Source organism: Cheilinus undulatus, linkage group 11 (genome assembly GCF_018320785.1).
Source record: "Cheilinus undulatus linkage group 11, ASM1832078v1, whole genome shotgun sequence".
Classification (NCBI taxonomy): Eukaryota; Metazoa; Chordata; class Actinopteri; order Labriformes; family Labridae; genus Cheilinus; species Cheilinus undulatus.
The window spans coordinates 12232032-12246929 of NC_054875.1; the positions used below are offsets into that span (position 1 = coordinate 12232032).

The 14898-nt window shown below is 39.7% G+C and overlaps 2 protein-coding genes across 3 annotated transcripts in view; both read right to left on the reverse strand.

Annotated features, from left to right (window-relative positions):
* LOC121517118 (laminin subunit beta-4-like) overlaps positions 1–14898 on the reverse strand; it is a 34325-nt gene that overhangs the window by 16489 nt on the left and 2938 nt on the right. The gene's annotated exons all lie outside the window — the stretch shown is intronic.
* On the reverse strand, positions 1668–13958 carry LOC121517478 (major histocompatibility complex class I-related gene protein-like). 2 transcript variants are annotated; one of them, XR_005992554.1, is made up of 9 exons: positions 13801–13957; positions 9098–9364; positions 6970–7248; positions 6089–6382; positions 5547–5645; positions 3818–3870; positions 3208–3225; positions 2984–3062; positions 1668–1800 (listed from the first exon to the last, which is right to left on the reverse strand). XR_005992554.1 is itself a non-coding variant. In XM_041799281.1 (8 exons), exons 1-7 carry the CDS (start codon positions 13856–13858, stop codon positions 3010–3012), a joined length of 1068 nt encoding a protein of 355 aa, XP_041655215.1. In that variant the 5' UTR covers positions 13859–13958; the 3' UTR covers positions 1668–1800; positions 2984–3009. The 2 variants fall into 2 exon arrangements, 1 of the variants encoding a protein (XP_041655215.1); XM_041799281.1 differs by lacking the exon at positions 3818–3870 and having other exon boundaries at positions 13801–13958.

A 14898-nucleotide genomic window follows, 5' to 3' on the forward strand; every position in this document is an offset into this window, starting at 1 on the left:
GTCTCTGTGCTTGACGTTATTCATGAAGTTTACTGGAGAAAGTGTTTCATGGATGGTCTTTAACCTGGCATTTGTGGCAGTTATATCAGTTGAAAAATTTTCAGTAGAGCGGCAGGATCCTGGCTCCACATGCACGGCAAAAGTTGAGAGTGGGGAACTATTGACACTGGCGCTAGGACCCGGGGGACGTCAATAGTAGTGGGACTAATCAGAGGGAGGAGTAGACATTGCTGTTGTGTTTTGGTTATTCGGGGGCGACACACGTGTGTGGGAAACACTATAGAAAATATTTCCAGATAGCATTTTAGCTCCTAGCCAGTTCGGGTGAATGCCATTGTCTTTGAATAACTCCCGTCTATTCCAGAAGACGTCGCAGTTGGAGATGTAAAAGATGCCGTGAGCAGCACAGGCTGATGACAGCCAGGTGTGCAGCGCCAGCAGCCGGCTGAAACACCCACAGCCATGGCCATAGGATGGAATAGGACCGGACACATGGATGTGGCTCACAGATCTTTTCAGTGTTGTGAACATGTGGAGGAAGTCTGTTTTCAGGAGTTCAGACTGCTGTTTACGGATGTCATTTGTCCCCGCGTGGATTATGACTTTGTTGATTTCTGGATTAGTAGCCAGTACCTTGATGGTTTTATCGGTAATGTCCCGGACTGTGGCTCCTGAAAAACAACGTGTTATAGCTGTGCCAGATCTGACATGTCTGATAATGGAGTCCCCTATAACCAGGGTTGTGGGCTGATGCTGGGGCTCACCTGAGGGTTTGGTGTTTGTTTCCCTGGATTTGGCGAGCTGTATCGGTGTGTGGTGCCCAGCGGCTGCAGACTGATGGGAGGAGGATCTGCCCGGGACCGAGGGTGGTTTTACCGGCGGCTGAGCTGGACCAACAGGAGGCTCCGGGTTGTCCGTGGACAGATGTTTTTCTCCCAGAATGTCGAACTTATTTTCAAGCCGAATGGTCCCAGCTGGAGGAGGAGATCCAGATGGAGGAGTGCGGGAAGGATTCCTACCATGCCTTTTCCCACGGATGACAGTCCAAGTGTCCCGGGGAGCTGGTGTGGAACATTTCTGGACTTTCGGCTTAGCACCAAGCCCAGGCCAGTCCTTGTCCTCCTGGACCGATGATATCATCGAAGGAGCTGGTTCAGAGGAAGCGGTGGGGCTGAGCCAGGGAAGTGTGGTGTTGTTGCCAGGGAAACGGGAAGCCTCAGCGACCAGAGAGTCCATTATAAGCCTCCTGGATTTGATAGAGACTGGAAATCCGACCCTCAAGTTCGGCAATTTTTTTGGTAAGCTGACAGCACCCGGCACAGTCAGGCAGAGAGGTAAGTGGAGGCATTGCTTCAAAGTTGTTAACACCAGACTGCCTGTTGCTAGTGTAAACATTGTGTGTCTTTAGGCAGAAAGCCCGTTCCGTGTTCAAAGTCCGATACTTTGTGATCCAGACAAAACTAAAGCGGCATGTTTAGAGCTAGGACATAACAAATGTTTAGGGTCACTAGCAGTTTATTGTATAAACAAACAGGCATGCAAAAACAACACAAAAAGAGCTTAAACTGGCGCGATTTGAACACAGCAACATTCACGGCATCTGACGTCATCAGCGTGCGACAGGAGACAGGCATAGCCTGTCATCACATTTTCAATCTTGTTTTTTGTTTTTCAGTCAATAAGGATCTAAAATCAAATTCTTCCCTGATCAGTTTATGTCTTCAATGATGAAGAGCAAATGGAGCACCAGAGAAATTTTTAGATCTGCTCATTGCTTCAGTGATAAATGTCTCCATAAACCTGCAGAAAAAGACAAAGAGGATCAAACAGAGAATTAAGAAAGAAAAACTCTATGAGAACTTTATTGAACAAGATTTATAAGTCCATGTTAACACTGAGGTCTGAGCTAACCAGGATTTGTTCATTTTAGGGCTGCAACAAATGATTAATTTTTATGTCGACTAATCTGGCGATCATTTTTGCGATTAGTCGACTAATCATGGCTATCTGGCATACTAGTTTGGATCCCCGTTTTATCTTGCCTTCTTATGCATGCACACCTCTGAAAATTTAATTCTTTAGCAAATTGACATGACATGTCAAGTTGCTATATCGTCAAGGTTTGTTTTTCCTCTAATATAAAAGTATTGAACTGATAACTAAAGTAAACTGCACTCTAAATAGCGTTACTTAAAAAACAGTTACCCTAACAAATATCAAAGATGGTTTTCCAACTGATTAACGTACGGCACCAACATTATAAGTAGGCTATTAATCCTCGTGCCTGAAGCACAAAGGGCTCAGTAACTAAATGCAAAAGATCTAAAAGATATGCATGCAGCTTGCAAACTTGCCCACTCGCGGTATTTGAAGACGCGGCAGCTACAGTGTGTTTACATTTTCAGGTGTTCGTGCCTTGCCGTAGCGCTGCCATGGTATGAGAGTTTGACTTGACACAGTTTGCAGTTGACTTGTTTTCTGTAAAATGTTCCCAAACTTTAGAAGCTCTGGGTCGGCTTTTTGGTGTGTTCTTCGTGATTTCCGCCATGCTTAACTTCTTCTTCTCAGTTTCTGTGAATACTGTAAACAGTGGGAGCAATACTGCCCCCACCACTTCGTGCAGTGAACTGCAAGTACAGATGAGTCCTTACCGGCCGGTACTAGATTTTACCAATATAAAAAACAATAATACGAGGCGTCGACACTTCAATTCCCGCGTCGACAAATTTTTATAGTCGACACAAACGATTATGTCGACGAATCGTTGCAGCCCTAGTTCATTTAAGTGCATTTATTTTAATCATCTCTCTAAACTTTAAATACAAGTCTCACTTTTCTGTAGAATATCAATAAAAGTCAAAGATTTTCTGTCAGACTGAATGTGTCAATAATAAAGGAACAATCTCAGGAGGTTTCTTTGGACTCTGTTTTTAAAATCAGCAATAAAATCAGCTCAATTCTAGACTGAAATAAAGAAACTTACTGAGTTCAGGCTTGTGTCTTTGTCTTTTAGGGTGATGGTTTCTCAAGCATTTGTTGTTCCACACCAGAGTCGCTGACGGCTGTAAGGTCAGAAGAACAAAGTTAGCATGGATCAAACTCTGAGCTGAGACTGTCGTTTACAACAGAGAACTCTCCAGAAACCCTTCTCATCAACACAATTCATTTCAGCTCTGATTAAACAAAATCAAATCAGGATCTACTTACAAGATGGAGGGCGTATGGCTGAAACGGAAAGCAGAAAAAAAACTTTATTGATGGAATATTTGACATTTCTAGCCTGTGTCACTGATTTCCTGTTATGATCCGCTCATCTACCTAATCAAACATCAATAAAACATTTTTCTGTGGTTTAGATTTGACACGCTTTCTTTCTCCACTCCCTGTTATCATCTTGCTGCAGCGCTAACACACCCACAAAGTTTGGCAGCTGAGTCGACTTTCTGCGTGTCGCCATGAAACAACAGGTCGTTTCCACTGAGCGGGTCAGTTTGGTACAGTATGGTATGCGTTTATTAGCATTTCCATTAAAAAAGTTGAAAAGAGTCCCAAATTACCGACCCACACATCTGTCTGCTCTGAGAGGAGTGGGTGAAAACAGGAGAAAACACACTCATATCCACTTAAATCAGGGATATTTGGACCTAACAGAGATCCATACTGTTTCCTGGACCGTGGATATTTATATGTGGCCACAAATCAGGTTTCCTGAAGTATTTTTAGTCTTTACCTATAAAACCAGCCGTGTTAATCTGACATCACAGGACTTCATGTACAGCTATAAAACATTATCCACAGTCATTAGATGCCTTGTCACCTTAGATATTTGACCATCTGGTTGATCTGCTGAAATTTAAGGTCTTCATTTTCCTTTGAGGTCAGAGGAAAGAGAATAGAGTTAAGTTCAGATTATATTCATCACTAAATAAATGTTTGTGTTATCTACTGTAACAGCCCAGATTCATCTTGTGTCTTTATTAACGACCCTGTAAAGTGAAATCCAAAGTTTTTGTCTGTATACACTACAAATGTTGGAATATGGTCGCTGTAAACATGTGAAAACAATGAGATCTACATGTGACTGAATTCTGAATTTGGACTATTACAAAGTTTTTCACCTCTGTCCTGGCTGGGTTTCATGTGGGGCTCATGATGTCACGAGCCTACAGCAGGGAATTGACCCCGCCCCTCTAACACTACAATATAAAATCACAGAGCAGTTCATCTCACTACAGTCTGTTGTTAGCTGATGTCTCTGCCTTTATTGAAAGTTAACAGTCAGTTAAATGCCATTTTTTTGTTTATTGGTAGGTAAATTTGCCAAGTCTATCAGCCACAGTGGTGTAAGGGTCATTTAAAGCACAGGTGTTAAACTCAAGGCTTGGGGCCAAATCCGGCCCACAAGATAATCTCATGTTTCTGTTATAACTGGCCCATCAGTTTGAGGTCTACAGATTTCCTCAAGTATAAAAATGTGAACTTATCCTTGATGATTAAAGATATCCTTGTTAAGTCACAAAATCTGAAGTAAGGAGTAAAAATATTTAAATAAGAAGTCAGGAATGTGGGAAAAGAAATTAATTTGTGTTTTAATTTCACATTTTCAATTTAGCATCTCACAATTAGGATTCAAACTTAGGATTTTGACTTTTAATTTCATACTTTGAGCTTTTCAACTCATAATTTTGACATCTCATTTAATACTTTGAGCTTTAAGATTCATAATTCTAATTTTAAAGTGATATTTGACCGTTTTAACCAATTATTTTGTATTTTATCTCATATTTTCAACTCCAAACATTGACCTCATAATCCCATAGTTTGACCTTTTAGACTCACAATTTAAAATTTTGAATCATATTTTGATTTTTAATTTCATGATTACAAATTTTAATTCATATTTTGAACTTTAAAACTCTTGATTTTGACTTCTTTTGAATATATTTGCTATTAAAAAAACATCATTTTTCAATTTCAATATCATGTTCTGACCTTTTTGAACTAATTGACTTTTCTCAGATTGTGAGCCTTTAAACTTATCTTTTTTAACGATTTTAATGTCAGAATCATTTATCAGCAGTGCTATGTTTTTTTTACTTCAAATTTGTTACCAGTGAAACCCGGCTGATAGTTTATGGTTAAAAAGATGACGCTGTTGGGCCCTCAGGTTAATCCTGAATCCAGAATCTAACGCCTGCTGTGACTGAGTTTGATTTAAAGCATCTCTGTACTCAAACAGAGATTAAATCTGTTTACTGATAACTCCCTACTGATTTCTGTCACCAGTCTGAACTTTCTGGAACAGCAGAGACTGGCGCTGCCTGTGACGTTACAAACCCCCTACAGTCCACCCACCAAGTGAGGGTACGGGTGTCTGTGGAAACACTAACTATTCTGGGCTTTACTGTACCAAATCAAACCAAACTGTACTCAAACAGAGATTAAATCTGCTTCACTTTAACATCCTGAAAAAGAAACCAACTCTAAGTCTAAAATGTAATCACTTTGAAGACAAACAGGACAAAGTTTGTGTTTGTGTCTCTTACGTGCTCTCTTCTTGTAAATCCAATATCCAACGCCAGCAAGGATGACTGCACCAATCAGGACTCCAGCGATGATGCGGATGATCATGTTGATGGGATCCACTGTTGATCAGAAATCAATAAACCACAGTTACAACCTGTGACGATGAAGCAGGTTAGAGGAGGAGAACATCTGCAGACCATCATCCTGGAAATAAACACTGTTTGTCCTGATGATGTGAATTTTGATCCTGATGTGTCTGTAAATAAAACCTCCATCTATGTTTGAGCTCATTTTCTAGTCCTGTTGTCTCGCTTTATCTGAACGCTGCTTTCTTTACAACATGTTGATGTTTAGCACCATGAGAGCTTTGACAAACATATTCACACTTATTTTCTGTCAGCACTGAGAAAAGAAAACTGATAATATAAACAATTCTCCAATAAACTAAACTCTTTTTTAAAAACACATCAAATCTGAAAAGTTTGTGAGATAAAACTTCTCATCCAGCACACGACTGTTACAGTAAAATTCCCTCTTTCATCACGTCTGATCCAGGTCTTACCATGGTTGGTTTTGATCTCTCTTTTCTCCAGTCTGGTGACGATGTCCTCCTTCACACCAGCCAGCTGAAACACACACTCGTACTTCTCCCAGTCTCTAGAGGGAAGCTCCAGGTCAGCACTCATCTGGAAGGATCCATCAGGGTTGGGGAGGATCTCTCCGTGGTCCACGTTCTCCTGAAGCTCCTCTCCATCTTTCCTCCAGAACATCACGGCTCTGTTGGGGTAGAAACCTGTAGCGTGGCAGGTGATCCGAGAGGAGGGAGACTTCTGGAGGAGAGACACTGTGGGGAGGTCTGGAGAGCACACAGAAAGACAGTTTAGACTTTCTCTCATTTAACATTATTGTGGAGCTTTATGTCTTTATTTGGATAGGACAGAGGATAGAGGAGAAAATCAGGGAGAGAGAGAGAGACGGACCCAACTGTTTAGACTTTCTTTATCATCATTTACTCTTATTTACTATCACTATTCCTGCTTGATGTCATGGATTTAAACGCCTCAGTAACACAAAGACTACATAGAGAGTATAGATGTCATTCTAATAAACATGATTAAATTAATATCTTTGAATAAAGAAAAGAGGAGGGGTCAGAGGGGACAAAGACACAAGTAGAGAGGTGAGGGAGGCTGAGTTATATTGGAAAGGTGGAAGAGAACAGAGAGATATAACAATAAAAAGAGAGAAAATGTTGAAAAAGTCAGATATGCAGCAGAGAGAAAGAGATAGAAATGTAGGAATAAGTGAGGGGAAGCAGAGAGATGAAGAGAGAGCATGAAAGAAGAGAAATGTGTGAAATATTTACTGTGATGTCAGAGGATTAAAAAATACAGGAAATGTGTGGACACTGTCAAAATAAAACCACATCAGGTCATCTGATACCTGTTCTCATCAGAGAGCTCTTTCCATAGTCCACATACTTCTTCAGCCAGTCAACACACTCCTTGGTGAGGTAGTTCTTTAGATAATCTAACCTAGCTTTGTTTTGATCCCACTTGTGTTTGGTGATGACAGCCTGAGGTATAGGAGCGACCCATGTCATTGTCTTCATGTCCAGAGCAATGAAGTCTTCTCCATCATAACCATCTTGAAAGTAACCATTAACCTCTCCAGTCTCATCGTCCCACTCACAGCCGTACATCTCCTGGGCAATGTGTACACCTGAGAGAGAGAGAGAGAGAGAGAGAGAGAGAGGTCAGTGAAGCAGAGTGAGAACACAGCTCAGTCTTTATGATCAGCTGATTTCACATCTTCACCACAGAGACACACTGATCCACACACACCAACACAGAGCATCTACACCTCCTGCTGCGATTGGCTGGATGGAAGACGCTCACAGCCAATCATCACGTGGACAGAGAGGTCGGCTCAGAGAGAGAGAGAGATCCTAACACAGTTCAATACTCCTCTTTCTCAAACACAAACACTGAGTTTCCATGGCGACCATCAGATTAAACTGATCCTGGACTGAACATCCACTCCCTGTGGATCAGTCCAACATTTCCCTCGTCCTGGGACAAACTCCACACTCCACTGTCCAGAGCTGATCTACAAGTTTCCACTCAAGGAGAGTCTGGGTCCAGGATCAGTGTGTAGACTGGTGCTGCTCAGCCCTCACAGTGTTCGGCAGTGGGTTACTGCAGCTGCTCACAATAAGGCACAGACCAGCACCACCATTATGGAGACTGGGAGGACGTCTGTGTCCTTATTGGTTCATCCATCTGTCAATCATTCAACACTAACAACAGCTGTTTCCTGCTGCAGATGTTTGTTTGATGCTGCCTGAGAGGACGGACCAACACTCAGGTCAGAACAGTGGAGATAATCTCATCTTATCTGGACTAAGACTTTTTATTAAGAGCTCACACTAAAGATTCTTTCATTAGACAATTATTTGGATTTATTCATCAAACATTGGATTATTTTAAAAGGTCAACAAAAACTGGGGTGAACTTTTTCATTTGTTACATGAGAACACTGAGCTGGATTTAATCTACAATCATATAAAACAGATTATTAATTCTGTCATACAAACACTGGTAAAGTTAAATTAATCTACTGTAATCTAGATTTAATCTATACATGTATATTATGGGATGGGCACTGTCAATCAGTACAGTTGACTTCATCTCATCAAATATGATTTCTGCTCAATATTTACAGCTCAAACTCCTCCTGTCTGTCATTATTGATTATGTCCTGGCTCTGTTTTTATCAATCATGACATGGTTTCATCTGTTCAAAGTCAATCAAAAGTCAAACCGCTCCATAACAACGTCACATGAACTCATTCAATCTTTAAACTGCTTCTTTTTCTGCCTAACACACAACAGTCTGTCATTATTTTACATCTTGACTGTGACATAGACACACAGTGGTGGATTTAATCTAGTCTAATCTAATCTGCACTTGTTCTTCTCATAGATTTGATCACTTCTATTTTATATTGATTATGGACACAGTGAGGTTAGTACAGTAGAGTCGCGCTCTTCAACTCTTTAAACGTCTCATCTCAATGTGACATTTATCATGTCGTCCTGTCACTCAGCTCCATCAAAACATGCTGCTCCTCCTCTCATGTGAGGACCCAGTACAAGCAGCCTGTGTCCCATTCAGGGTCCTGCTCCTCACTTTGACAAACCAGGCAGTAATGTTGCTCTATCTGCTGTGTGTTGTTAAGCTGCTGTGATCATCAGCTTTTCTAAAGGACAGGAAATATGGACCAGCTCACTGTGGACACTTCACTCCACTTATTCTCATGTCATCTAGTGGAGATCAAGTCTTCACAATCTCTGGGGATTATTATGGGATGGACACAAACACTCAATCAGAGCAGCACAGCAGCATCCAGGAGTCTGAGTCTCTCTCATGTTTCTGTTCAGTCCCACTGTTTGTTTCAGAGAAAAGACTTCATCAGACTGATTCAAGCATGGGGAGAAAACACACTCCTGACTCTGAGATTTCAACTCTGTTTACACTCAAATAAAACTAAAGACAAACACAAACTCACCTCCAGTTTGGTTGAAGCGCTGCTTAGCAATGTCAATGTTGCCTTTGAAGGTCTGCTGGTGACCCTGTTGTTTCCCAGTTTCCACTGCCAAGTAGTTAGGTACACTTTCTGTGAATTTTTTAAACCACTCCTGTTTGGGTACATCCTTCTTGATGTTACTGTCATAACAATCTATCTGAAGCTCATCCACCATGCCAACAGCCACAAACTCTGGGAAGTTTGGGACTTCAATCGATGCCGTGTAGAAATACTGCAGAGAGTGAGTCACTGTAAGAAGAAAATGTTTTCATCAGTTCAGTTTTTATTTCACACTTTTATTCATCATTGAACAATGTTATTATCCAGCAGATTTAAACAACATTCAACACAATCTAATAATCTCTTCACACTCATTAAATACTGAAATTCATTCATAGATTAAAGAAAAGTTGATCTCTAAACTCTTGAATATTTCTGATAAATGTCTGTATGATTTATTATCTCTTTATAATCTCATTTTCTCCTTATTTGATATCTGAAAACCTTGGACCAAAATATACCTGCTGAATGATTCAATCTCATTTCTACATTCAACAGACCACATTTTTCTCTGTAATCATAGAACATCTATTAATATATCACAGTAGCTAAAACATCAATGATTAGATCAGTAACCACCCATCAGTTTGATTTCTTTAAAGCTTTTTCCAGAAAAATTTTAATCCATCTTATTTGGTTCAGATGTGGGTTGTTTTCACTGTTGTCATCTTTAAGTCAAATAATGACTTATTATCATTTTTTGTTGATGTTTTTAAGTTTCCTTATTTTAATGATTATAATATTTTTCTGATATTTAAGTCTGATGTGAATCAAAACAATCACAGAAACATGAGAAAGGACAGTCAGATATTTGTGTATATTTACATTTCTAATGTGCTGATTCTGAACGTTTTCTACAACTATTGTTGATATACTGAACTTAAACTAAACAGATTATTTTAAATAAACTCTATAATCCTTTGTTAAATTCAATAATACAGAAACAGATGCTCTCAGTCAGTGGTCCTCAACTGGTCAGGCATCAGGACCCACCACCAGCTCCTTCAGAGAAATCATGACACTAATACTTTTTAATTTCCAACCACTTTAATTTATGAAATCAAAAACATTGTTCAGTTATGTTTTGTTACATTTGGGGTCTAAACTGCAAAGAGACAGGACAAAACAAACACGTTTAAGATGCTCTTCATTACAGTGGGATGTGCACGCATACATCTTATTTTATTCCATTTTTCTGAGACAGCATGGAAATTTGGGACATTTTAGAGGAAATTTCTACTTATATTGGGAAAAAAACAGCTTTGTTGTGTAAGGAAAAAGAGATAAATGAGAGGAAATCTTGAGAAAAATACTGAAATTTACTCATCATCATAGAAAAACCTAAAAAATACAAGTTTGAATTTATGGTGTGTCCACCTAGGGCTTCTGTACATTGACTTTTTGACAAATTTTTTATTGGTACACAATCACGACACACTGGAAAGAGTTTTGTGACCCACTTTTGGCCCCCTGACTAGGGCTGCATGATTTAAGAAAAAAAAAATCTAATAGGGATAATTTTTAGTTCCATTTCCATTTCAGTTCCATCTCATTAAAAACATGAGCCAACAGTGTGTTCGGCTTCTGTATACACGCAGATCATTTTTTTGTTAAAAATTTATTCATCTTTATTGGAAACAACAGGACTGACAAGTGGCATAAAAGACAGAAAATCATAATAAATAGTACAAATAAATAAATAAATAAATGCTGTTTTAGAACTTCTACACGTTTTAAAAACATTCAAGAGTAAATCTACCCCTGTTAATAAAGCACTCAAACATTGTAGCTTTATCAATCCTGAATTTTCAGGCTGATGTCAAAGTTGATCCTTTCAGACATTCAAACATTTGATTTTGGTGACTAAAATCCAAACTGAGCGCTGACACTTCCGCTCAGGAATAAACTCGTGACTGCCCTCTGGTGGACAAACTGGAATCAACACAGCGCTTCTCAATCATTTTACACATCATTTACTGTCCCGTTACAAATCCAACAACATCAATGCAGACACCAAAATCTCCTCACAAAGCTGATGTCAGCAGATCTATCTGTGTAGATCTACTAAACGCTCTGATATTTGACATCAATCACATTAAATAGCTGCTGTGTGATGAGATCTGACCAAACTAAAACACAAACATTCACAAAGATCAGGATTATCTGGACAACACGGTTCAGCTTGACTTTTTAAAAACAGAACAATGTTTGTGCAGATATTTGAGTTTAAAACAAGATGAAATTTAATGACTGTGAATGTTTATTACCATTATAGACAAAATCGAAACTAAATAACGATCATGACCAAAATCAATGAATTAACATTTTTATATCCTCCTGAGACCCAGAGGAAAAAAGGTTTTGCTTTGTGGATATTTTTACGATAGTTTAAGAATTGTGGTTGAAAGAAACATGTTGCAAATTTTTTTTTTCAAAAACATTGTTTTTTTTATGTTTTTACAGACTGTCCACTGTAGTGGACATCGGGTCTTGCTTGATACAGAATATAGGGATGTAATTTTTTTTATACTGAATTCGTTTTCATGTGGATTTCTTTCAAACATTCTTTTCATTTCACAAAGATTAAAGCAGAGTAAGACAGTTAAATGGAGAAAACACATCTGAATGCATTTTACTTTGTATAAAGGAGGAAAGCAGCACCTTTCAATTGTCAATGTTCTCTGTGAAAGGATGAAAAGATGCCAGCTAGCAATCAGAGCTACAATGTACACATATTTGACTAAGGGCAGGTAGTTACTGGAATATTCTTACTGGTACTTCCCACAATAAACATTTGAACAACAATGTAAACTTAGCAGACCATCCAAGAATACTCAAACTCATGGCAGAAAAACTCTTTATGTTGCACATACAGGTGCATATCAATAAATAATATCATCAAAAAGGTGATTTATTTTAGTAATTAAATTCAAAAAGCTTAACTCATGTCTATAGATTCATCAAGTGTTTATTTCTTTCACTGTTAATGATTATGGATTACAGCTAATGAAAACCCAAAATTCAGTGTCTCAGAAAATTAGAATATTCTGAAAAAGTTTAATATTGGAGATTCATGGTGTCACACTTTAATCATCTAATGAACTCCAAACACCTGCAAAGGTCTTCTGAGCCTTTAAATGGTCTCTCAGTCTGGGTCAGTAGGCTACACAATCATGGCGAGGACTGCAGACTTGACAGATGTCTGGAAGACAGTCATTGACACCCTCCACAAGGAGGGTAAGCCACAGAAGGTCATTGCTAAAGAAGCTGGTTGTTCACAGAGTGCTGTATCCAAGCATGTTCACAGAAAGTTGAGTGGAAGGAAAAAGTGTGGAAAATAAAAGGATAGTGAGGACTGTGAAACGAATTTGGGGATCTTCTTGAGGAGTGGACTGCAGCTGAAGACTTCAAGAGACACTACGCACAGACAGATCCAGGACCTGGACTATAACTGTTACATTCCTTGAATCGAGCCAATCTTGAACCAGAGACAACGTCAGAAGCTACTTATCTGGGCTGTGGAGAAAAAGAACTGGACTGTTGTGGTCTCAGTGGTCCAAAGTCCTCTTCTTAGATGAAAGTACATTTTGCAGGTTATTTGGAAATCAAGGTCCCAGAGTCTGGAGGAGGAGTGGAGAGGCACAGAATCCACATTGCTTGAAGTCCAGTGTGAAGTTTCCACAGTCAGTGATGATTTGGGCTGCCATGGCATCTGCTGGTGTTGGTCCACCGTGTTTTCAGCCATCTGATGTCCCCATAGAGAATCTATGGGGACATCAGATCCAGCAACGCAGACAAGCTGAAGGCCGCTATCAAAGCAACCTGGGCTTCATAACACCTCAGCAGTGCCACAGACTGATTGCCTCCATGCTATTGCTGCAGTGCTACAGCAATTCATCCAAAATGAGCCCCAAACAAACACTGAGCGCTGTACATGTTCATACTTTATTTACTTATTAAAATCAAAAGAAATAAAACCCTTGAAATATATCAGTCTGTGTTTAATGAATCTATAGCCCTGTGTTCCCTGATGTATTAAAAATGGGGGGTGGTAAGTCACGATGTCCACTACAATGGACATCAAATAAAAATTGTGTTTTGAAAGGGGTAAAATTACTGTGGTTTTTTAAAAATCTTACTAAAATGAAGTCAAGACTGTGATCTTAAAGAAAAAAGTTCGTATTTAGCAACAGTAACATAATATCTGCAAAAAATGGTCAACTTATCCCACTTTCTGCTATAAAACATGAAAGTTTAAATTTCCTCCATTTTGAAAAGACAGTGCATGTGCTGTGTTGGCCACACCCCATCAAATTTGGTTTTATTAGAGAGCCCAGGATGTCTTCTTAAAGGGACAGCAGGATTTAGATAGATTCTACAAATTATGCATGACTTACAGGTCTCAGACTCATGTCCACTACAGTGGACAAACATGAATTGCCGGGTCTTAGGAGGATATTAATCTCTCATCTCTTCATATTAATGTTCACTTTGAACAATTCAACAATCTTCAGTCCTGAAACTAAACAGCAAATGATATTAAATGAAGCTCAAATGTTCCGTTTTCAAAGACATGAAACATTTCTGTCTCTACGATAAATGGACTTGATTGAATGTGAACTCACCTGCCGTCGTGTCATGTAGGAATAATCCCAGGAGAGTCAAAAACATCACAGTCTTCATTGTGACCCGTGGCTTCTTCAACTTTGACTAATTTACAATCTTTATGTTTGTTTCTAAACTCAGTCGCACTTTGTGTGCATCCTCTTAGAGTTCAAACGCTGAAATGAGGAGAAGAGAGGGAGGGGGCACTGACGTTCCCTTTGTCTCAGCCAATAGGAATTTGACGTCTTGGTATCTGGGTAGAGATGACTGAAACAGCAGGGTTGCCCGGTCCGCGGTTTTCCCGCGGAATTGGGCTACTTTTAACGTACTGCCGCGGGGAGATTTTGTTGTCCGCGGGTTGAGCAGACCCATTTTTATGTCTTGTCAGTGGCGCAAAAAGTGGGTATGCACTATATGCGGCGCATAGGAGCGCCAAAGCAATGCGGGTAAAATTATTTCGAGTCGGCATTTTCAGTATTTAACAGCTGTTTGCGCATGTGTAAACGATATGATCAATAACAGGCACGTCTCTGATCAGGCGCCCCTCCGCTCCTTCACTTTCCCTCCTCTCGCCCCCCCCCCCCAACACACACACACACACACACACACACACACACTATAGGCGCTCCAGTGCGCGCTCCCTCGAGCACGCGGGTGCTTTCATTTGAATCGTGGCTCTTATAAGGCTTACTTTAAAAAAATCCTCCTGAAATCCTCTATAAACGTGAAAACTGTCAGCAGTAGCCTAAAGACTGCAACAAGTCAATAAATCTAAGTCCACACAAAGAAGACAGACTTTAACTGCCAAATTCAAATGAAAACTTGTGTATTATTACCGTCGGGTGAGCCCAGGACGGAGGAATGTGCGTAAAAGAGCGCAGAGGACGTCCGCTGACAGCGTGTCTCTTCAGTAAGTCCATAACACCTTCATAAAGATGTGCTGTGTTGTGTTGAAGCTTCTAATGCCCTCGTTTTAACACATTTCATCAGTCATTTCCTGCCGATGCTCTCCCACACTCGTATTTGATGATGACTTTCGTTATGCGCATCATCATCAACGAGCCAAACACACACGGATCACTTCTTAAAATAATGTAAAACTGAGTGAAACTTGTCCA